The 22151-nt window shown below is 45.5% G+C and overlaps 3 protein-coding genes across 6 annotated transcripts in view; all 3 read right to left on the reverse strand.

The window, feature by feature from the left end:
• Positions 1–255, reverse strand: part of LOC118495132 (mannan-binding lectin serine protease 1-like) — a 3988-nt gene extending 3733 nt beyond the window's left edge. Inside the window, exon 1 of the mRNA XM_036001664.1 lies at positions 105–255. Within this exon, the coding sequence (XP_035857557.1) occupies positions 105–230 (126 nt within the window). The 5' untranslated portion in view covers positions 231–255. The remainder of the gene's footprint in view (positions 1–104) is intronic.
• The window catches only part of LOC116038066 (NACHT, LRR and PYD domains-containing protein 3-like), a 1733742-nt gene that overhangs the window by 1337025 nt on the left and 374566 nt on the right, over positions 1–22151 (reverse strand). The window lies entirely within an intron of this gene.
• Positions 15323–22151, reverse strand: part of LOC116038244 — a 133028-nt gene continuing 126199 nt past the window's right edge. For 2 of the 4 annotated variants that reach the window (XM_036001607.1, XM_036001608.1), the window contains 3 exons: positions 19416–19535; positions 19046–19143; positions 15323–17243 (listed from right to left, as the gene is read on the reverse strand). In XM_036001607.1, the coding sequence (XP_035857500.1) occupies positions 15463–17243; positions 19046–19143; positions 19416–19535 (1999 nt within the window). In that variant the 3' untranslated portion in view covers positions 15323–15462. The remainder of the gene's footprint in view (positions 17244–19045; positions 19144–19415; positions 19536–22151) is intronic. The other 2 variants (XM_036001605.1, XM_036001606.1) reach the window with 2 other exon arrangements.

Here is a 22151-nt window from a genome sequence, read left to right on the forward strand (position 1 = left end):
TTGCCGTCCATCTACAGCAATAGCTCTTCCGCCGTCCGTCATGGCGTTCATAATTCGCGCGCGAGTGGAGCGTGACGTCACGTGCAAGGGTCAATAGTTCGTACCTTCAGCAGCCTGTATCCCGGTGAACAGGTGAACAGGACGTGGTCTTTGAAGGAGTATTCTGATTGGACGGGGTTCAGCATGGCATTGGGCGGGGTTTCAAGTGCAGGACACTTACTTCCTGTCATGACAAATAAAAGTGTTTAAAGTTCCGCAAATTGTAAAAAGTGAGACTTCCGTGTCTCTTTCTGACCCAGGCTCCATGTAAATAATCACCACTTTTATCATGGTAAACACACTTCATCAAGTAGACAGAAATAAAATTAACTATCAAAGCCGTCTTGGTTCATCTTCCACTGTTCCAACAATCACCACTCTGGTTTGGTTGAAAATAAACCTTAATTCACCCATTTACATGTGGAGAATATGCTGGCTCTATACACGCTAAAAGTCCTGATTATTTACATGGAGTCTGGTGGAGATATGCTGGCTCTATACACGCTAAAGTAGTGATTATTTACATGGAGTCTGGTGGAGATATGCTGGCTCTATACACGCTAAAAGTACGATTATTTACATGGAGTCTGGTGGAGATATGCTGCTCTATACACGCTAAAAGTAGTGATTATTTACATGGAGTCTGGTGGAAATATGCTGGCTCTATACACGCTAAAAGTGCTGATTATTACATGGAGTCTTGGTGGTTTGTGGTGATGTGTATATAGTGTGTCTTAGTACCATGTAGATGTGTATATAGTGTGTAATGTGTAGTATATATGTGGTATAGTGTGTAGTATATAGTAGTGTATGAGTACGCTCAGTAGTATGGGTATATAGTGTGGAAGTGTGGAGTATATAATGTGATAGATGTGTCGTGTGTAGTATATAGTGTGTATTAGTACCTATCGTGATGCGTATCTAGTGTGTCATGATGTAGTATATACGTATAGTATGTAGTTAGTATATAGGGTGTATTAGTACGGCTGTAGTATGTGTGGATATGATGTGTAATGTGAGATATAATGTGTAGTGTGTAGTGTGTAGTATATAGTGTGTATTAGTACCGTATACGATGTGTCTATAGTGTGGTCAGTGTGTAGTATATAATGTTATAGTATGTAGTATATAGTGTGTATTAGTACCTGTAGATGTATATTGATGTGTAGTATATAATGTGTAGTGTGTAGTATATAGTGTGTATTAGTACCTGTAGAGAGTGTATATAGTGGGTACTGTGTAGTATATCCTGTGTAGTGTGTAGTATATAGTGGGTATTAGTACGCGTAGAGATGTGGATTGTAGGCTCCAGCAGGTGCGTTCTCTCCTGAGTTGTCGGCTGTGGAAGACATCGGTGACGCACGTTGCTGTCCGTCTGAATCTCGCGGACGGCGTGCTCGGTCCGGTTCCTCACAGAACGGACCGACTCACTGCTGCAGTGCAAGACTCTGCACGCAGAAGCAGTAGACTAGCGTACGAATGACCACGATACAGAGACTCGGGACCAGAGTACGCAGAGCAGAGACCAGACGCAGAGTATCCAGACGCAGAGACCGATACAGAGACCAGACCAGAGACCAGATCAGAGACCTCTGACTCATGTAGACGGCAGATCAGAGACACGACCAGACGACGCAGTACAGACCAGTAGTCGCTAAGACCAGGACGACCAGTAGACCAGAGACCAGAGACACAGACCATGAGACCGAGACCATGAGACCAGATGACAGAGACGCGACCAGATCCAGACAGATCGAGACCAGACCAGACGAGACTTTGGCACCACGACAGATGACGGCCAGATCCAGAGCGCAGATCAGAGACCTGCAGACCAGACCGAGACAGACTCAGAGACGAGCATCAGAGACCAGATGCAGAGTACCACGACGCAGAGACCAGAGTCCAGACGGATCCGAGAGACGTGGCAGTAGCGGGAGGCTAGATCTCTTATCTGTTTACTGTAACAGACATCATCATCCTCTGTTCGTGTGCATGATAGCAGGTCCTACGTTTGTGTCCAATGCTGCAGCCCGTTCTAGTCCTAGCAGCTGAACGGGCATGGCAACTCACAGTTAGCTAGTGGGAAGCACGACGGACTGAACGGGCTCAGTGTAAACGTGCAGCTGCTGGATTACTCCGTTGGAGGAACACATTGATAGGTAGTCTATTACCAGAGTCCCATCTTCAAGCACTGATGTACTAGCGATAATAGACAACAGTACGAGTCGGCAGCACCAGCAGTCCGTGCTGAATCTCAAAACGCCATAACCCGGACTTGATAAATTTGGCTAGTGCAAGCCGGCCGCATTGCTTAGGGCATAACGCACTATAATGCTGTCGCCAACTAGGCATTTATGTCAGTATAGTGCACTAACTCGTTCGCGCCTATCTTTTTCACCACCACTAGCTGAATGAGGTCGACGTGTGTGATTTTGCTATAATGACGGGTGCTGCAGCTATGAGTGTGGTATGAAGCCACCCTGTTTAAGGTTGTGCGCGATTAGACAGCTCAGAGCCCCGCGGGACACTGTTTCAGCCTGCTCTGTCCACATTTATATCTGACTTCAGTCTTAGTTGTGTATTCCTGCGTGTAACCAAGCAGTTAAGCAATATAGTTTCTATTCTAATAGACCTAAAACTGCTCTCGCTCTTGACTACATCTGTAACCTCAGGCTCAATAGCTCTGAATTCATATGCAGTGCTTCTCCTCCGGCCATTACCTGACCATAGCATCCTTTTAGTCAACCGCTCCTCACTGAACACACATCTCGCTAGAGCAGTCTCGCTGCGCTTTAACACAACTCTGCTCCAGAGTGAAGAATATGTGACTACTTCCGGAGAGGAGCTGAGCAGTTTTGTGGGCTGCGATACGTTGCCGTTAATGACGCTCGAAATATTTTGGTACGCTCTGACAGGATGTATCAGGAACGCCTCGATAGCTTTTCTGCTCACATCGTCGTAGACTCGCTGGCAAAATATAGCATTTTGAATCTAAACTGACGTCTCCGAGAGTGCAGTGTTCTACAAACTTTTCAATACATGTTCCCTTTTTGCATTCTTTAAGACGCTAGTTACGCTCTCCCGGACAGCGCTAATTCATTTTGGTAGTAGTCTGCTATAAAGTAGGAACAGTACTGTGCTGTCGAGTCGCTATAGTCACTAAATAACAGCTTGGACGCCTGAAACACCATTTAAATGCTGACGAGAGAAGGAGAGCAAAACTGTAACAAAAATAAAAATAAAAAAAGACACAACCAATTGGAAAAGATGGTAGACATAATTTATAATGGAATAATGTAGTATACATTTATATCTGTTTGACTTGATCCCCAGTGGGGACATTACAATCCACTCTGTTAGAACTCACTACACAAGAAGGAAGGAAGTAAGGCAACAACAGTGTCGAAATAGTATCAGAACTTCAAAAACACTGCACATGTCTTCGAAAAAAAGCGAGGAACTTGTAAAAAGGTAGAAGGAAGGAAGCAGATTAGTGCAAAGAAGGGCACTACAAATGTCACATTTTGGTAGGACAACGTCTCGATAAAGAGGAACAACTGTTCTGGCCATACAGCGTGTTACTATAAACATTTAGTTCGATATCTCAACAGGTACCGCGCATGCAGTCCTCCAGCGTACGCACTAGACCGTACCCGCTGCTGGTCGCTCTCAGATACGGGCATCTAGGGGGACACGTACGCGCCGCTGCAGTCCTCGAGTACCACTAGTACAAGTACCTTTCTGCCTGCAGTCGCCAGAGTACGCGCTAGCACAGTACCCCTGCAGTTCCTCCAGATGTAGGCCACCTAGGGGGACACGTAGCCACCTGCTAGTCCTCGGCGAGTACCACTAGCGGGGAGCAATGTCCCCTGCAGTCCTCCGCAGAGTACCCCTAGGGGGACGAAGTACACTGTGCAGTCCTCCTAGAGTACCACAGGGGGACCACGTACGCCCCTGCAGCTACTCAGAGTACACGCCTAGTACTCGGTATCGCCGGGCCTGCAGTCCGCTAGAGTACGCGCTAGACACGTACCCGCCTGATCGCCCCTGCAGTCCTCCATGCAGTACTCGACTAGGGGGACAAGTACGTCCCGCTGCAGTCCATCCAGAGTGACACGCAGGGGGACAGTACCGACCCTGCAGTCCTCGCCGAGTACCCTCTAGCGTCAGAGCCGACTAGAGGAGCAGTCTGAACACACCGCCCACACATTCTGGGCAGGAACATCTGATCAGATTATTTTAAGCCATAAATCAGAGCATCTAGCAGTATGGTCAGAAGGGGGAATCGGGCTAAAAGCGGCCTAATTATCCGGCCGTGTGAACCAGGCTTTAGTGCACCTGATGTCTTCCTACAGATGGCGTTGGACGTCTCGCGGGACATGCGCCCCTGGCGGCAGCGTGCGCAGCTCGTGCTTCACCTTCACTTACAAAGATGGCGCGTGGCCGCGCGGTGCGACCAGTGTCGCCACACCGACTCGGAATGTGCAGCTGGCTTCATAGCGACCTATACGCCTGTAAGTCCTCAAGCACATCTAAGGGGAACTTTATGTCATTTTATCAACATTATCTGAGCTCAAGAATGTGTGCATCACGCACATATGCATATCCAGGCTTTGTTGGACATATCTTGGGGACAGGCAATCAAATATAGCGCGAGAAATAGGCCGTCTACAAGCTCACAACGCGTTGGTCTCTATGCAATGACATCCTAGTCAGTGCACAGGCTGATTGACCCGTCGGTCGGTACACACCGGCACTGATCAGTGCATGTGTTCTAGACACAGCGCAGGCCCAACAAGTACTGCAGTGCTGATTCACTTCATCAGAAGGTGACACGTTTGTATGTAACCGGCCATTAAATCTACTAAAGCCTTTGGTCAGCCCTACTATCGACACCGGGCTGCTCTATCCGCCAGTATAAGCAGTCGAGATAGGTGGACAGATAGTCTGTGGCGAGTCAGATAGGTGACCGAGTCAGTAGATAGTCAGATAGGCAGATAGGTCAGATAGGTGACAGTATAGTCAGATAGTCAGATAGGTACGATAGTGCAGATAGGTGAGCAGATAGTCGAGATCGTCAGATAGAGTGACAGATAGTCAGCTAGTCAGATAGGTGACAGATAGTCAGATAGTCAGATAGGTGACAGATAGATCGATAGGTGGACAGATAGTCAGATAGTCAGAGAGGTGCATCTATGGTCAGATAGGTGACATCTAGTCAGATAGTCCGATAGTCAGATAGTCAGATAGGTGACTAGATAGTCAGATAGTCAGATAGTCAGATAGTCCGATAGTCAGATAGGTGACTAGATAGTCAGATAGGTGACAGATAGTCAGTAGGTGGGGCTGGCACACATTTCTCGGAGCATGTTTATTGTAATGATAGTATGCATCATCCAAGCTGATTACTGGCTGTTTTCGGTGCGACTTGCGCTCTCGAATCCTTTTTAAATAGGTTTTGCTGTGAATGTGAGCTATGATTGCCGATAACCTATCAAGGACGTAAGGTTTGGAATATTTGCGTGATGTGCAATGAAATGTAGACTATACAGTTGCAACTTTTGAATAGAAGAGATGCAGCTGAATCTTATTCGCAAAGTGTAGAGCTAACTAGACTTTATCATAAAACACATCATTTCTCTAGTGAGGACGCAGGAACATGGTCTTTCACAATGTGCTATAGTGTTACTTCTACTGTGAGCAGTCGGTAGTCCACGTGTGGGCTACTGCACTATCACTCTCTAGCACTGCTGCTCATTGTATTCTGTCTTTTGTAGCCTGGAATAAACATGGTGCGAGTAGTACCTCCTATGAGCCCTCAGGTCATGCATAACCGTAGCCCACGCCACATCGCTGACTGCTGAGGAATGGTCACAGCACATTTCAGGCCTTCGTCATAATAGCTGGAGCAGCCTGAACAACAACGCGCTGCGTGCAGGCTCGTGATGTCTGCTCAGGCCTTCCTTGTCTTTGAGCATAAATACCGAAGCAGTGTGAACCTGTGTGGGATTCATACGACTGTATATCTGAAAGTGGTCAGTTTAATTTCAAAGTAGTACTTAGGCTTGCTCTGGCAAGTAGAGCTAGTGGCTCTTATAACAGCTTTTTAATGGAATTTGGCGTTCTTGCCTTTATTGTTCCATAGACCTGTTGACTGTGATGGTCAGCCAGTTCTAGTCATAGACTGTTGTTGTGGCTCTGAATGTTTTCTCTACCTGAGTGATATGACTGTAACTGCACCGTTCCACGTAATGTTGATATTATTCACTGTCAGATCCTAAGTTGTGTGTGTGTGTGTGTGTGTGTGTGTGTGTGTCTGTCTGTGTCTCTGTGTGTGTGTGTGTGTGTGGGTGTGTGTGTGTGTGGTGATGTGTGTGTAGCTGCTTGACTGTGGTCTAGGGACAGAGTACTTCAGGGTGTGATCCTCCACATCAAAGCGAGGGTCAAACTGGAGGCGGAGCCGTGAAGCCTGCCTGCGCACTTCTATCGAGTAGGACACAGTCGGAGCTTCTTTGGTCCGGGTTGGAGACGCGGAAGTCTACGCTGCTCAGAACAGTCGCAGATGCGTTCCTGAACACGACGACACCGTCACTGCACGCTCCACTGACCAAACACATCACACGCAGCACACACACACACACACACACCACACACAGCATGTGGTGAGCCTCGCTCCACACAGAGACATGCAGACAATGTCACTATTTCAACCACCAATTATCATCAGCTATCAGTCAGCATCAGAGGTCTAGAGTCAGATAGCTGAAGCACACAGCACCTACCACACACACTGGACACACACAGTCGCAGATCACACACACACACACACACACATGACGACACAACCACAGCACACACACACACACACACCAGCAGACTACACACACACCACACATCACAGACACAAACACACACGCACACACTCACGACACACACACACACACACACACACACACACACACAGAAAAAACACACGGCACAGACACACACACATCTACAGACACACAACACACACACACACACACACTACTACATCACACACACGATCGACACACCGATCACACACACACGACACACCACACTACACCAAACTTACAGCACACACGACAGAGACACACCATCACACAGACACACCACACACACACTAGACACACACCAACACACCAGACACATACACACACCCGGCCCTTCCATGGACTCTCTTAGGAGCTGTCAAAGTGCAGATGAAGATGGATGATGTGAGCTCATGTGCCGTGGCTGTCTGTATGAATGCGTCAGGATGATTAACTCTCCAGAGTCCGGAGACATCTTGCCTTTAGGTAACTCGGCGGCATGTGTTGGCTGCTGCATTTAGACATTCATTATTGATTATATTATTAGTACTTATATTATTTAGACATCTTTAGTCAGACTCATGTGTCAGACTGTAGCGTAACGTCCTCTCTCATTAATCTGATAATGCGCAGTGGAGACCGTGTGCACCACAGCACACCTACAGATGTGTGGTTGTGTGTGTGTGTGTGTGTGTGTGTGTGTGTGTGTGGCTGTGTGTGTGTGTGTGTGTGTGTGGGGTGTGATGTCTGTGACTTGTTGGCTAAGCGCGTGCAGTAATCAGATGCATGCTCAGCTGGAATTGCGAATCTGACCTGAGACATGACAGAGTACACGTGCAGCCACTGTGTCGCCACCCGATCCCAGGTCTCATGTGCGTTGCAGGGTCTCAGGTCTCAGAGTCTCAGGTCTCAGAGTCTCAGGGTCGTCAGGGTCTCAGAGTCTCCGGTCTCTCAGGGTCTCGAGTGTCTCAGAGTCTCAGAGTCTCGCGGTCTCAGAGTCTCAGAGTCTCAGGGTCTCAGGGCTCAGGGTCTCAGGGTCTCAGGGTGCTCAGGGTCTCAGAGTCTCAGTCATCAGGTTCGTCAGAGTCTCAGAGTCTCAGGGTCTCAGGGTCTCAGGGTCTCATGGTCTCAGGGTCTCAGGTCTCAGAGATCCTCAGGGTCTGCAGGGTCTCAGAGTCTCATGGGTCTCCTGGTATCTATCAGGTCTCAGGTCTCAGAGTCTCAGGTGTCTCAGGGTCTCAGTGCTCAGGGTCTGCAGGTCTCCGAGTCTCAGGGAGTCAGCACAACGCTGACAGGTCCACTCGCGTCATTCAACATCTCACAACATCCTCGACTCACACCGCAACCTCCATGCAGCGGGGTCAGCTTCCAGCATGGCTAGACAGTCCTAGCTCCGCTGGAGACTCTGAGTCTCTACTAGTGCCTCACGCTCCCGTGTAGCCTCCCATTGACTACGCCTCATCTGGCGTCACTTTGACAGAGTATAACTTTACATCGGACGAGTTTAAGACTCTATTTGAGTTTGTCTAGTGTTTATTTCTAAAGTAACACGACAATGTATATAAAAGGCTCATCATTACCTTGCGTAGCTCACGTTATGCAACTCCGTAGCAGACGTTTGTATGAAAATAGACTAATCAGCGACACGAGATCTTACTGTCACTGAGTCCCCTTGTGCTCTATATGGACGTTGCAGTTGCCCGCTTCAAGGTCAAGCTGGGCATCGGTACGCCGTGATAACAGGTACTTGCTTTTGGTAAGTTCATTGTGTTGAGAAGCAATTCTCACACATATGTACTCCTACAAAGGCCGCAGTATGTCATGACTGAAAGCTCTGGACCGCTCTGGGAATGATGGAGCAGCTCTCCGTACAGTCAAAACCGTCCCTGTGCCTCTCTGAAATTTAGCTTTTTGCGTCACTGTTGCAATGCAATCAATACCGCTGAGTAATGGTCCCGACAAGTCCCGTTACATTATGATGCGGCTATAGAGACTTTAGCGTCATCAGAAGCGACAAAGCACCTGATCCAAGCGTCCAGATTTTACGAGATGGGTTTGAGAATCGTGTTGGAAAGCTGTGCCCTGTTCCACCGAAAGATCGGCATGCAGAGAATGCTAGCGGTGGCTGCAGACAGTTTTGTGGAGAAAGCCTTCACACTCTCCTACAGGCTGTTGACGCATGGGCCTGCTGCATTTAGGTTCAGGCGTTAGTTCTGTGTTAGTCGCAGGTCTCAGGATGCCAAATCCTATCCATTTTGATTATCAAGCTGCTGGAATAGTCCAGCCTCGCCCTTTCCATGAATCTCTTCACAAATGCAGTGAAGTAGCTAGCACGTCATCGCTCGTAGCGATGTCCATCAGTTTTCCTCCATAAAGGCCGCGAACTGGCAGGTGTTGTAACCCCTGGCCTGGTATGAGTTAACACGTTTCAGGACACGACCGACATCACATTCTTCATATTCCAGCCTTAGCCACACAGTTGATGTTGATGTATAATGCAGTGTAGAGCAGTAGCTGGACTTCAGCATCTCCTCTTCCTCTGAACTTTCTCTGCGTTACCAGCGCTACTGGTCTCGTTTTTCGTGCCGTGTCGATGGACGGTTCTCCCTCAGTGGTGACGCCCATCCAGTCTGTTCCACGCGATAGACAGAATATATAATGGAGCAGCAGGTCCCGTGTCTCTGACGGAGACCAGTGAAGTCTCTTCCGTCCCGGTGGATGGCTGAGTCGTACTGAGGCAGCCTCCAACTGAGCTGAAGACTGTAGATGTGACGTGAGCTAACCTGTCGGCAAGTTGGAAGTCTTCCTGGTAGCTGTGCCAAGAGAAATCTCATCATGCTCCCAATCTAGCAGAGACGAGAGGGAGAGCAGGAGGAAAATCGTGCGGCGAAATAGTTAGTTCCGATGCTTTCTCACGACTCTATGGCAGGGGTCTCAACTTCGGCCCGCGACTTGATGTCAAAATAATAAGTAATTCGGCCCTTGAGGTATTTTTAGAACAACACGAAGACAGAGAGAGGAGAAAGTATGTCGCTTTCAAAACCTAAGAGAAGGTGATAGCGAGCGTAGACAGTTTCTAGAAAAGTTGTTTGGGTTTGTTGGACGTTTTTGCTGCTTTTAAGTCCTTTTTAGACGTTTTAGCGCTTCATTAACCCTTACACTAAAGCCTAACTCTCGCCAAATGCAACCTAGGTCTTTTTGTGAATGACCCGAGTCAACTTTCATTAAAAGCATATTTAGGACAGATCACCACTTTAAGATTACCGTATTCTATTTTTGGGTGAAATGGTCTTCTGATGGGAGAGCTAGGGACACTTTGATGCTAGCCTCAAATAGCTATTTTTAAACCACTACAGAAGGTTCGACACAACATGAGACTTTGCTCCCAGTATCACCAGGACTCTACACCTTAACTCCACCGGTGACCAAGTATACTATACCAGGAGCTCTACACCTTAACTCCACCGGACCAAGATATACTATAACCAGCTCTACACCTTAACCAAAGCACTGAGATCATTGTTAGGACACGTGCACAGGGGCGGCCTCCGCTCAGCCATCAGAGCGTTGGCCCCACGTTGCTGAGTCCTTCACAGCGGCGCGGGTTTGAGTCCGACCTGCTGCCCTCTGCTGCGTGTCTCCCCTTTCCTGTCTAGCCAGCGTCACATGAAGGCAAAGCCCCCAAATATCTGAGAACACGGCGCTGTGCAGGGCCTGACTCCACGACAGCCAGGTTAAAGTGATGACATCACAGCCTCACCTGTGCAGGTGTGGTTGTCCGAGTGCAGCATGTAACCATAGCGACAGGAGCCTCACCTGTGCAGGTGCGGTTGTCCGAGTGCAGCAGGTAACCATAGCGACAGGAGCAGTAGTATCCTCCGATGAAGTTGTGACAGAAATGATCGCAGACTGAGTTCTTCATCGCTCCGCCACTGCACTCATCCACATCTGAGAGACAGACAGGGTAGACAGGCATACCGACAGACAGAGATAGGTAGACAGACAGGTATAGAGAGCCAGGTAGACAGCAGTAGCGGTAGACAGTAGACACAGACAGATGATGTCACCGACAGAGTAGACAGGTAGAGAGACCAGGTAGAGAGAGAGTAGAGACGAACAGACAGGTAGACAGGCAGAGAGACAGACAGGTATAGAGACAGGTAGACAGACAGGTAGAGAGACAGACAGGTAACATACAGTAGCACAGGCAGAGAGATCAGACCGGTAGACAGACAGGTTGACAGACGAGCAGCCAGTTAGAGCACAAGACACACAGACAGAGACAGGAGACAGAGCGACTGAAGACAGACACAGGTAGACTGTGAATATTACCAATACATGTAACCCTAATAGATCCTTAGCGGTAGGGAGAACACTGATTATTGATTATTAGTGAGATTAGGAGAAGGAGTGAATGTCATAGTGATGAGGTAGTTCCTACTAGTTAGGACAGATGTTTGGTTTCCATATGTCTACAACTCTGGAGTCTGGACTGCTGGAATGACAATCCGTGTTAACTGTTTCTGACTAAAGATATATAGATACATCCATTATAGATATATGTATATATATGTGTCTATATATATATACTCCAGCCTGTGTTAGAGGCTGTATGTTGGAGGGTCTGGTGATGAGACAGAGAGAGGAACTCTCCCACATGATGAACAAGCTATCATTACTGAGATATCTGGTGGTTATCAACTACTCTCTGATACCACACACACACACCACACACACACACACACAGAGACATACACACACACCCACAACACACACGAGACATCACACACACACACACACACACCACACACACACAACTCTGTGGTACGCAGCATCTCCAGATGGACTTGACCAAAAGTTGCTGAAGGAATGTGCTAGATTAAACATAGAAGTGCCATGAGGTTCCAAACTCTATAATCTCTCATGATAAATACCTAATTACGATATTGTATATGTATGTGTTAGGATATCTTTAGAAAAACGTAATAACACCGAAATGTACATTTTAACGAGTTAATTATACATTGAGTAGTAATACGTGTTTCAATTATTCATATCATGGCATAGTAAACCGTAATATTTCATACATTGATATCTGAAAAATACGGTGTGGAAATTCCATTAACTTAACTCATAACAGCCAAATAACAATTCTAGTATCTTATTTGACATTTAGCTATAACCTAACTGGCACAGCCTCTGTTTCGGTGTCTGCTGTGGTGTCAGTGCTGCTCGGACCGTGAGCGCGGCCTTTTTTTCTCATAAACTCTTCTCTCAGCTGCTCTGCCAGTTGCTGCATGAACTTCTCCGGGCAATGTGACTGCTGGTGCATCCTCGGAGAGGATGTGTGCAACGATTCCAGCCAGTTGAGGATGTGATAAAGTCTATGACACATGTAAACAGCCACCGGCCATCTACGTGTTCCGCGCCTTTCACAGTGAGCGCCCGGTGTTGCCTCTGATTAAGAACAGAGTCCCTCCACGCCGTAGTAGCCTACGTTACGACTCTGGCATTTGACCGGCCCATCGCTGATGCCACACTTGTTACTCGAGACGCTAGTTACGTTGCTCTGACAGAGACTATGGTAGTACTAAGAACCAAGATGCATCTTCAACCGCGCGAAAAATAAAAGCAATACGCGAAAATCACAGAGCGGTCAATATGACCGTGTATGGCCGAAATAGGTAAAGTGACTCTATTTTCTTTGCCTTTTATGGTAATGTATATAAAAACAATTTAAATTAAATGCAGACTCTTTTAGGAAAGTCAGGCAGCAGCAGGAGTGTATATTTTATTCGCAAAGTTATTACACATATACATTTCAAAACGGTCAAAATGACCGTGTGCATGGCCGTTCTAGTGTTGAAGTATGGGCATTAGACGACCAAACTACTGTTCCATGAGTCATGAGTGGGTTAATATGGTCAATAGATATTTTACTGTGCTGCTCCTCTGGTTTCTATCAATGAAATAACTTCTTAGAACCACCTGACAAAGGTGTTGAAGGAGCAGGAGAGGGTCATAGGCACTACTACGTCTCTGTGTGTGTGTGTGTGTGGTGGGTGTGTGTGTGTCTGTGTGTGTGTGTGTGTGTGTGTGTGTGTGTGTGTGGTGTGTGTGTGTGTGTGTGTGTGTGTGGTGTGTGTGTGCTCTGTGTGTGGTGTGTGTGTGTGTGTGTGTGTGGTGTGTGTCGTGTCTGTGTATGTGTGTGTGTGTCGTGTGGTGTGTGTGTGTGTGTGTGTGTGTGTGTGTGTGTCTCTGTGTGTGTGTGTGTGTGTGTGTGTGTGTGTGTGTGTGTGTGTGTGTGTGTGTGTGTGTGTGTGTACCTACTGTGTGTGTGTGTGTGTGTGGTGTGTGTGTGTGTGTGTGTGTGTGTGTGTGTGTGTCTCTGTGTGTGTGTGTGTTGTGTGTGTGTGTCTCTGTGTGTGTGGTGTGTGTGTGTGTGTGTGTGTGTGTGTGTACCCTCTGTGTGTGTGTGTGTGTGTGTGTGTACCCTCTCGCTGTAGTGAGCAGAAGCCCGTGTATCTCTCCTCATCAGAGAGTCGGAGCAGAGAAGCGCTGAGAGAGTTCTGGGAGACGAGATGATCTTCAGAGACGGGACGTCCTCGTATCAGTCTGGTCAGACCACAGACAGGGCAGGGACTCCCATCAGCCTCTACCTGGAAATATACACATATTACACATATAATGTATAACACACACACACACACACACAGACACCACACACACACACACACACAGTAGACAAACACACACCACACACACAAACACACAGACACACACAGACACACACACACACACACACACACACAGAGACCACACACACGCCAGGCTCAGCTGCGACCAAAATGTCGCATTTGCAACAAAATGTGAGAGTGTGCGACTGAATTTACATCCAGTCCCACATGTGCGACCAGTAAATTTGCCCCATTTTTTACACGTTAAACGTCGAACTTTCGGTACATGAGAGCACGTACGCTAAGCTTATCTGTCTCTCTGAAACTTGACAGAGCGGAGCTCTGACACAAACACACACACTCGCACACACACGCATAGCGCGGACGGAGCAACGTCACAGTGAGTCACGGAGATGCTGATGAAGTGGTTTCAGGTGTGGTTACAGTTTCCATAACTTCACCCAGACAGCGTTCACTGTGATGTCATACTAAGGAGAGGTGCTGCTGACGCTACACTCCTCTGAGACAAGCAGGCTCAGCTTTCTCTGCCCTGGGGAATGACTGACCGGCTGAGGTTGTAGGCAAGGCAACTTATCTCTACAGCACTTCAGCAACAAGGCAACTTTATCTCTACAGCACCTTTCGCAAAAGCAAATTATCTCTCCAGCACCTTTCAGCAACAAGGCAACTTATTCTACAGACACCTTTCAGCAACAAGGCAACTTATCTCTACAGCACCTTTCAGCAACAAGGCAACTTTATCTCTACAGCAGCTTCAGCAACAAGGCACTTTATTTCTACAGCACCTTTCAGCAAAAAGGCAACTTATCTCTACAGCACCGTTCAGCACCAAGGCAAACTTTATCTCTACAGGCACCTTTCAGCAACAAGGCAACTTATCTCTACAGCACTTTCAGCAACACGGCAACTTTATGTCTTACAGCACCTTTCAGCAAAGGCAACTTTATCTCTACAGCACCTTTCAGCAACAAGACAACTTTATCTCTACAGCAGCTTTCAGCAACAAGGCAACTTATTCTGCAGCACCTTTCAGCAACAAGGCACATATCTCTACAGCACCTTTCACACACACACGACACACACATTTGAAATCATAAGAGTTATTTCAGTACACTTTACAGATAGAGTAGGTCTAGACCACACTCTATAATTTACAAAGACCCAACAATTCCAGTAATTCCCCCAAGAGCAAGTTTTCAGTGTGACAGTGGCGAGGAAAAACTCCCTTTTTTGTAATGTAACTTTGGAGCGTTATCTAAACTTTCCGACAGCTAGCATGACATAGTTGATACCAATGGATTCCTTAGGTCTTCTAGTTTCATATATTATACAGACAGAAACACACTCTGGATTGTATCTATCAATATTGGATCATTCAAATGAAATCAATTTAAATCAGAAAAATCTATTATTTAAACCAGCCCTGATAGATATTGTATAAAATGTGAATGAACTTCCTTAAAATGAAATAGTTCAGAATGTGCTCATAAAATAAGATAAAATAACTAACTGAAAGTTATTATGAAAAAGCTTAAACTTCATGTGATGTTGGTTCAGCAGATCACAGATAATAAATGTTTGTATATAAAATAGACACATTATAGAAACACACTGCTGACTCTGTGTACACTGTAAAAAGGCTGTCTGTTGTGATTAAATGATGACAGAAGATACTTTAGCTACAAACACAAAGACCATCATCGTCTCATTCTCACAGCGTTTGAGACAACAAAGACATCTGCAGAGTAACATGTAGAATTATTTACAATAAGCAGGTTTATCTTTTATAGTGTGTAAGTTTTATATTGTTCATGTGTGTAAAGTCTGTATGTTTACTCTAATACTGATGGTCTCAGCTTCACACTGATTTAAAATGATAATCACATCTGGACTTACCGAGCCTTTCTGCAGTTCCTCACAGCTGGAATCAGTCTCCGTCGTCCCTCCTCTGATGTGTTGTACTTCTCCAGGTCCAACTCCTCCAGAACCTCCTCTGACATCTGCAGCATGTAGGCCAGAGCTGAGCAGTGGAACACAGAGAGTCTCTTCTCTGATCTGTTCTCTGACTTCAGGAACTCTTGGATCTCCTGATGGACTGAGTGGTCGTTCATCTCCGTCAGACAGTGGAAGACGTTGATGCTTCTGTCAGGAGAGATCTTATCACTGTTCATCTCCTTCAGGTTGTTGATGGCTCTCTGGATGATTTCTGGACTGTTGTCTGTCTGACCCAGCAGGCCTCCTAAGAGTCTCTGGTTGGACTCCAGAGAGAGGCCATGAAGGAAGCGGACAAACAGGTCCAGGTGGCCATTTTTACTTTCAAGGGATTTCACCATGGCTGTCTCCAGGAAGACATCCAGGGATGAACTAACATAGTCTTCTCCCAGGAAGTCCTCCAGTACCTGTGTGTTCCTGTTGGTGTAACAGTGGAACAGGTAGACTGCAGCCAGAAACTCCTGAACGCTCAGATGAACGAAGCAGTAGACTGTTTTCTGGAAGATCACACTCTCTCTTTTGAAGATCTCTGAACAAACTCCTGAGTACAGCGAGGCCTCTGTGACATCCAGACCACAGCGCTCCAGGTCTTCTTGGTAGAACATGATGTTTCCTTTCTCCAGCTGTTCAAACGCCAGCCTCCCCAGCTTCAGAAGAACTTCCCCGTCAGCCTCCGTCAGCTCCTGTGGACTCGTCTCATGTCCCTCAGCATACTTGAGCTTCTTCCTCTTTGTCTGAACCAGCAGGAAGTGTGAGTACATGTCCGTCAGTGTCTTGGGCAGCTCTCCTCTCTGGTCTGTAGTCAACATGTGGTCCAGAACTGTAGCAGTGATCCAGCAGAAGACTGGGATCAGACACATGATGTGGAGGCTCCTGGAGGTCTTGATGTGGGAGATGATTCTGCTGGACAGATCTTCATCACTGAATCTCTTCCTGAAGTACTCCTCCTTCTGGGCAACAGCGAAGCCTCGTACTTCTGTTACCCTGTCAACACACTTAGGAGGGATCTGATTGGCTGCTGCAGGTCGGGAAGTTATCCAGACGAGAGCCGAGGGAAGCAGCTTCCCCTGGATGAGGTTTGTCAACAGCACGTTGACCGATGACTTCTGTGTGACATCAGAAACAGCCTCATTGTTGTTGAAATCCAGTGAAAGTCTGCTTTCATCCAGGCCGTCAAAGATGAAGAGAAGTTTAGAGCCAGCGAGCTGCTCTGCTGGGACCTCCTGTAATGTTGGATGGAAAACACGGAGCAGCTCCAGAAGACTGTACTGCTCATCTTTGATCAGGTTCAGCTCCCTGAAGGAAAGAGGAATCACCAGACTGATATCTTGGTTCTCCAAACCCTCGGCCCAGTCCAGACAGAACTTCTGCACTGAGAAGGTTTTTCCAACGCCAGCGACGCCGCTCGTCAGAACGACTCTGATGTGTTTCTGTTGGCCAGGTAAGACTTTAAAGATGTCACAGCACTTGATTGGAGAGTCATGGAGGGTCTTCTTCTTGGAAGCTGTCTCGAGCTGCCTCACCTCATGTTGGGTATTAACCTCTTCACTCTGTCCCTCTATGAGGTAGAGGACAGTGTAGATCCTGTTGAGGAGGGTTCTACTTCCTGTTTCAGCTCCTTCAGTCACACGTTCAAATGTCCCCTTCAGCCTGATCTTATGTTTCTGACGACCAACATTCACTAAAAAAAGGACAAAGGTGAGAGACAGAACAAGAAAGAGAAAAGTTGACAATCCGATGATTAATTTTATTACCAATATGAAAACAATCCAGTTAAATTTCAGATGGACGTAAACTGTAACAATATTTATGTTAAATGTCTTCGCTAGTGCAGCATAATATATAAGGAAAATACGTGTTAGGCTATAACTTTGTTGAATATTGAGATTATATATATATATATATATATATATATATATATATATATATATATATATATATATATATATATTAGGGCTGTCAAAATAACGCGTTAATTTCAATTAATTAATCTGAGAAAAAATAACGCGTTAAAAAAAATAACGCAGATTAATCCATTCCATATTGAGGTTTGACCCGGAGCCGTTCTAGCCTCCATTGGACTGTAAAATGAAGGAGGGAGACGAGAATGTGCTGCTGGATCATTAACTGGAACATTTACTTGTAAAAATCTTCTTCCTGCCAACCCTGGCTACCGAAATCTGGAGCCACTGATATGTCTGCTCTTCTCTCTGATGCTCTGAAGACGATACAGGCAACACAAACACCGCTGCACGGGACGCTAGTTAACACTATACTCAACAGCAGCTAACGTTAGCCTACCGCTAGCTAGTTAACACTATACTCAACAGCAGCTAACGTTAGCCTACCGCTAGCTAGTTAAGACTACACTCGACAGCAGCTAACGTTAGCCTACCGCTAGCTAGTTAACACTATACTCAACAGCAGCTAACGTTAGCCTACCGCTAGCTAGTTAAGACTACACTCGACAGCAGCTAACGTTAGCCTACCGCTAGCTAGTTAACACTATACTCAACAGCAGCTAACTTTAGCCTACCGCTAGCTAGTTAAGACTACACTCGACAGCAGCTAACTTTAGCCTACCGCTAGCTAGTTAACACTATACTCAACAGCAGCTAACGTTAGCCTACCGCTAGCTAGTAGCTGGATTAAACACGGTTACAATGCTGACAGCTAACGCTGAACGGTGTAAAGTGTGACTGTGTTTTACTGTAGAGGACTGGGACTCAACAGCAGGATGTAACAATCTGCAGCTGCCGAGCTGCCGTCGGAAAAACAACACAGACGGTCAATGAAACTGGTAAACTACAGCTTCGTGGTGCATTTGAAGTTATTATAAATGTCCTTGGTGGTTGTTTTTGTCGTTCAACAGCAATTTACTAGTGAAATAAGTTATTGTTATTGTTATACATTATTATTAAATCATTTAATTTTGACCATATGGCCTTAGCAATAAACAAGCCGTTCTTTAATGTCACCAACTGTTGTTTAGTACCCTTCGTTTTCTTTTCTTTACTTTCTTAAAAAGTATCGGTTCAGGCACCGTTAATTGACAGCCCTAATATATATATATATATATATATATATATATATGTATATACGATACATAATCACACAAACATGAAGTGTTGTCAGTTCTGCTGCTTTCAGGATTCTGCTAAAAATACAACTCTGAAAACAAATGAAAGGAAATGATTTCCAACTTTATTTGTTTCTATTAAACAAATTGAAATGAATATAAAAGACAAAAAAGAATGACAGTTTAATTTTGAAGTTACTTAAATTATCCTTGTAATTAACACAAAAAAATCTGAGTGTATTTCTTGATGTGTATATTGCATTAGTTAACGCTAATCAATGATAAAAAACGATATGTTGTGCAGCCCTAGTCTGTGCTGTCTGACTCAACACATGTCTCAGTATTACAACAACCAGCGGTGTGTTCAGACATGAAGACATCAGCAGACAGATGGACAGACTTACTTTGTTCAGAGCTGCTCTGATTGGCTGTCTGCAGTCCAGCTCTGGTTCTGGATCTGGACGGCTGCTCCTCCTCACAAACATCACTCCTCTTCCTCTTTCTGTGAAAACATTTCTTCATCACTAAAATGATAGAGGCAGTTTTTTTATTTAGAGAAAATAAATACCTCATTTGACGCACATTATCAGATTTTAAATAGTTATAAAAACTCTTTACAGTAACTTCAACATTCGGCTTTAAAAGCCAGAAAAGATCCATCAGAGTTAGAAACAGTATCTGAACTAATAGTTCTGCATCATGAATATTAATCTTTTAGCAGAACATTTAGTCTTCATCTTCATCAGGTCAGCTGACAGTAAAACAGTCTCTTACTTTGTGTCTGAGGGTCCAGGTTCATTACTGAAGACTGGAGGATAATCTTTGGACCAGTCACTCTTCATAGACAGACAGCCAGATACTACAGACTCTGCTCTCTGTCTGTTGTCCTGAACTCTGCAAACACCAACAGGTTTTTATTCATATTGCTTCAGTCTTTGATAAATGCTCTTTTTTAGCCCTTTATGAAGCTCTAAACACACAAACTGCTGCTACTGTCAATAATTAGGAGGATTTAAAGTGTGTATTAGTCCTCTTAGATTAGATTAGAGAGTTTTTCTGGGTCACTGACAGCTGTCACAGATACAAAGAGGAAGATGGAACAAATGTGTGAATGTGTAACAACAATAACGTGGCATTGGCAACTGAGTCATAAACTGAGTTAGTATCAGTGGTCTTACTTTGTGTCTGAGGGTCCAGGTTCATTACTGAACTTTGGAGGATGACCTTTGGACCGGTCACTCTTCATAGACAGACAGCCAGATACTACAGACTCTGCTCCGTCCTCCTCTTCCTCCAAACCACTCATCTTCTGATCTGAAGTCAGTCTGAGAGGTCAAACAGGAACACTGACTGTGAGCTCACAACATTTAAAAGAAATCAAGTTTGTTCAGGAGTCAAAAACAGGAAGCAACGATCAGGAAGTAACACACACACAGAGTATACAGTAGGATATAAAACCAGCCAGCACTCAGTCAGTTGTCATGGAGGGAATCATGAAATTGAGAATTTAAAAAGCTATAAGACAGATTCCATCAGGCCCTACATGAAGTCAGTGCTGAAAGCTAACAGTAACATAATAAATGTTGATTACCACTCACCCTGCCTCAGCCTTCAGTGTCCTCCTGCTCTGTTCTCTCCACTCAGAATGGAGTCTCAACTGACTGAACTCTTTTCTTTCCTTTTCTCATGAGCCTGGGGCTGCGTTACAGTAGTGGTTCAACCCTCTTTCTGGGTTTGGATTCAGGATGGAGGGGTGGAGCTACAGGTGAGTTAGATGTGTTGTGTGTGTGCATAAAATAATATACCATTGATGCAAACCAACAGGAATCCTACAAGCTTTTTCTCCTCTGTTATGTTCATGTTTTATGAGGGTAGGGCCCCATATTAGTTATTGAAACGGGCCCCCAGATGCTTAAGGCCGCCGCAGTAAGTAGTGTTGTTGTCTAAACCTGAGAGATTTCTGGCAGAAAGCCCAGAAGGTTAACGTCTCCCGTGTTAAAGTATTTCACTTCTTCAGTACTTCAGAGCTCCTTCCTGTAACTATCCTCCCTCAGTTAAAGTCACAGCTTTGTAATAAAAGGTCAATCTTACCGTCTGTCTGTGGGTGTGTCTCTTCTCTCTGACAACTCAACAGGAACTAACTGGTTTACCTGGTCTGGCTCGGATGACGTAATATAAGGTGTGGATCTTTCTCAGTCAGCTGATAAGTTTTATCTTAAAGGGACAGTTCAGATGTTATGAAGTCTGGTTTTATGAGCTACTTCTCTATAGTTGACCAAAGAGCTTAACAAGCTCCAAAAATCAAAGAGATAATAAACACAAACAAAGCACAATATACAATATTATTACATATTATATTACAGATCAACCAATCAGATCAACGATATATCAAACTCTTGCCGAAACCAGTCGGGAGAACACACACACACACACACACACACACACACACACACACACACACACACACACACACACACACACACACACACACACACACACACACACACACACAGTTACACACACACACACACACACACAGTCACACAAACACACACACACACACACACACACAGAGACACACACACACACACACACACACACACACACACACACACACACACACACACACACACACAGCAGCAGAGAGAGATACCAGTTTCTCTTCTGGAGACTTGTGTAAATTATGACTAATATTCTATATACATTAGATTTAGTATTTAGTTCAAACTGTTTTTGGTGTATTAGTTTTCTGATTTCAACGCTATGAAGATCGTTGCCGTGGTTGCGTCCCTCCCTTACCCCTCCTATAGTCCCTATGGACACTGGGCCAGTGAGAATGCTAATGTAAAAACCAGTTTTGGGGGAGAGTAGTTAGTAGATCTGTTTAGAAGTGGACTGTTCCTAGAACTACGATCCTGGAACTACTTGGTCAGAAAGAGACTGTTAGAAAGACTCCAGGACTAATGTCATCTTTCTGTCCTCTAATGGAGACAAGACTCCAGGACTAATGTCATCTTTCTGTCCTCTAATGGAGACAAGACTCCAGGACTAATGTCATCTTTCTGTCCTCTAATGGAGACAAGACTCCATTATGACAATCAATCTCACCTTTCTGTCCTGTGCCTCCTCCTCCACACATCACTACAACAGTAACAGAGGCATTTAGGTCTCTACATTTTATTCTGAAAGGTCCCAGAGGAAACAGTAGAGTCCTGTTGTGTCTGACTTTACGCTGGTGGAGACGACGGCGTGTTTTCTGACAGCAGGAGAAAGGCTCGGACCCCCCCCATCTTCAAACTCAGCCTTCATTTAGATCTCAGCTACACAGCTGTAAAGTTTCCTGACTGCAGCCTCACGGTTGTGACAGACAGACGTATAAACACCTGGCAAAGTATTTAAAACCTCCTCTGTAGTAGTTCATGTTCCAACATGTAGATTTATCTTCAACACAAGAGTCGTCCAAACTTTCTCAGGAAATAAGAAGTGAAGTAGAAACATTATATTTAACTT

The sequence above is a fragment of the Sander lucioperca genome, chromosome 5 (genome assembly GCF_008315115.2).
Source record: "Sander lucioperca isolate FBNREF2018 chromosome 5, SLUC_FBN_1.2, whole genome shotgun sequence".
NCBI classification, from domain to species: domain Eukaryota; kingdom Metazoa; phylum Chordata; class Actinopteri; order Perciformes; family Percidae; genus Sander; species Sander lucioperca.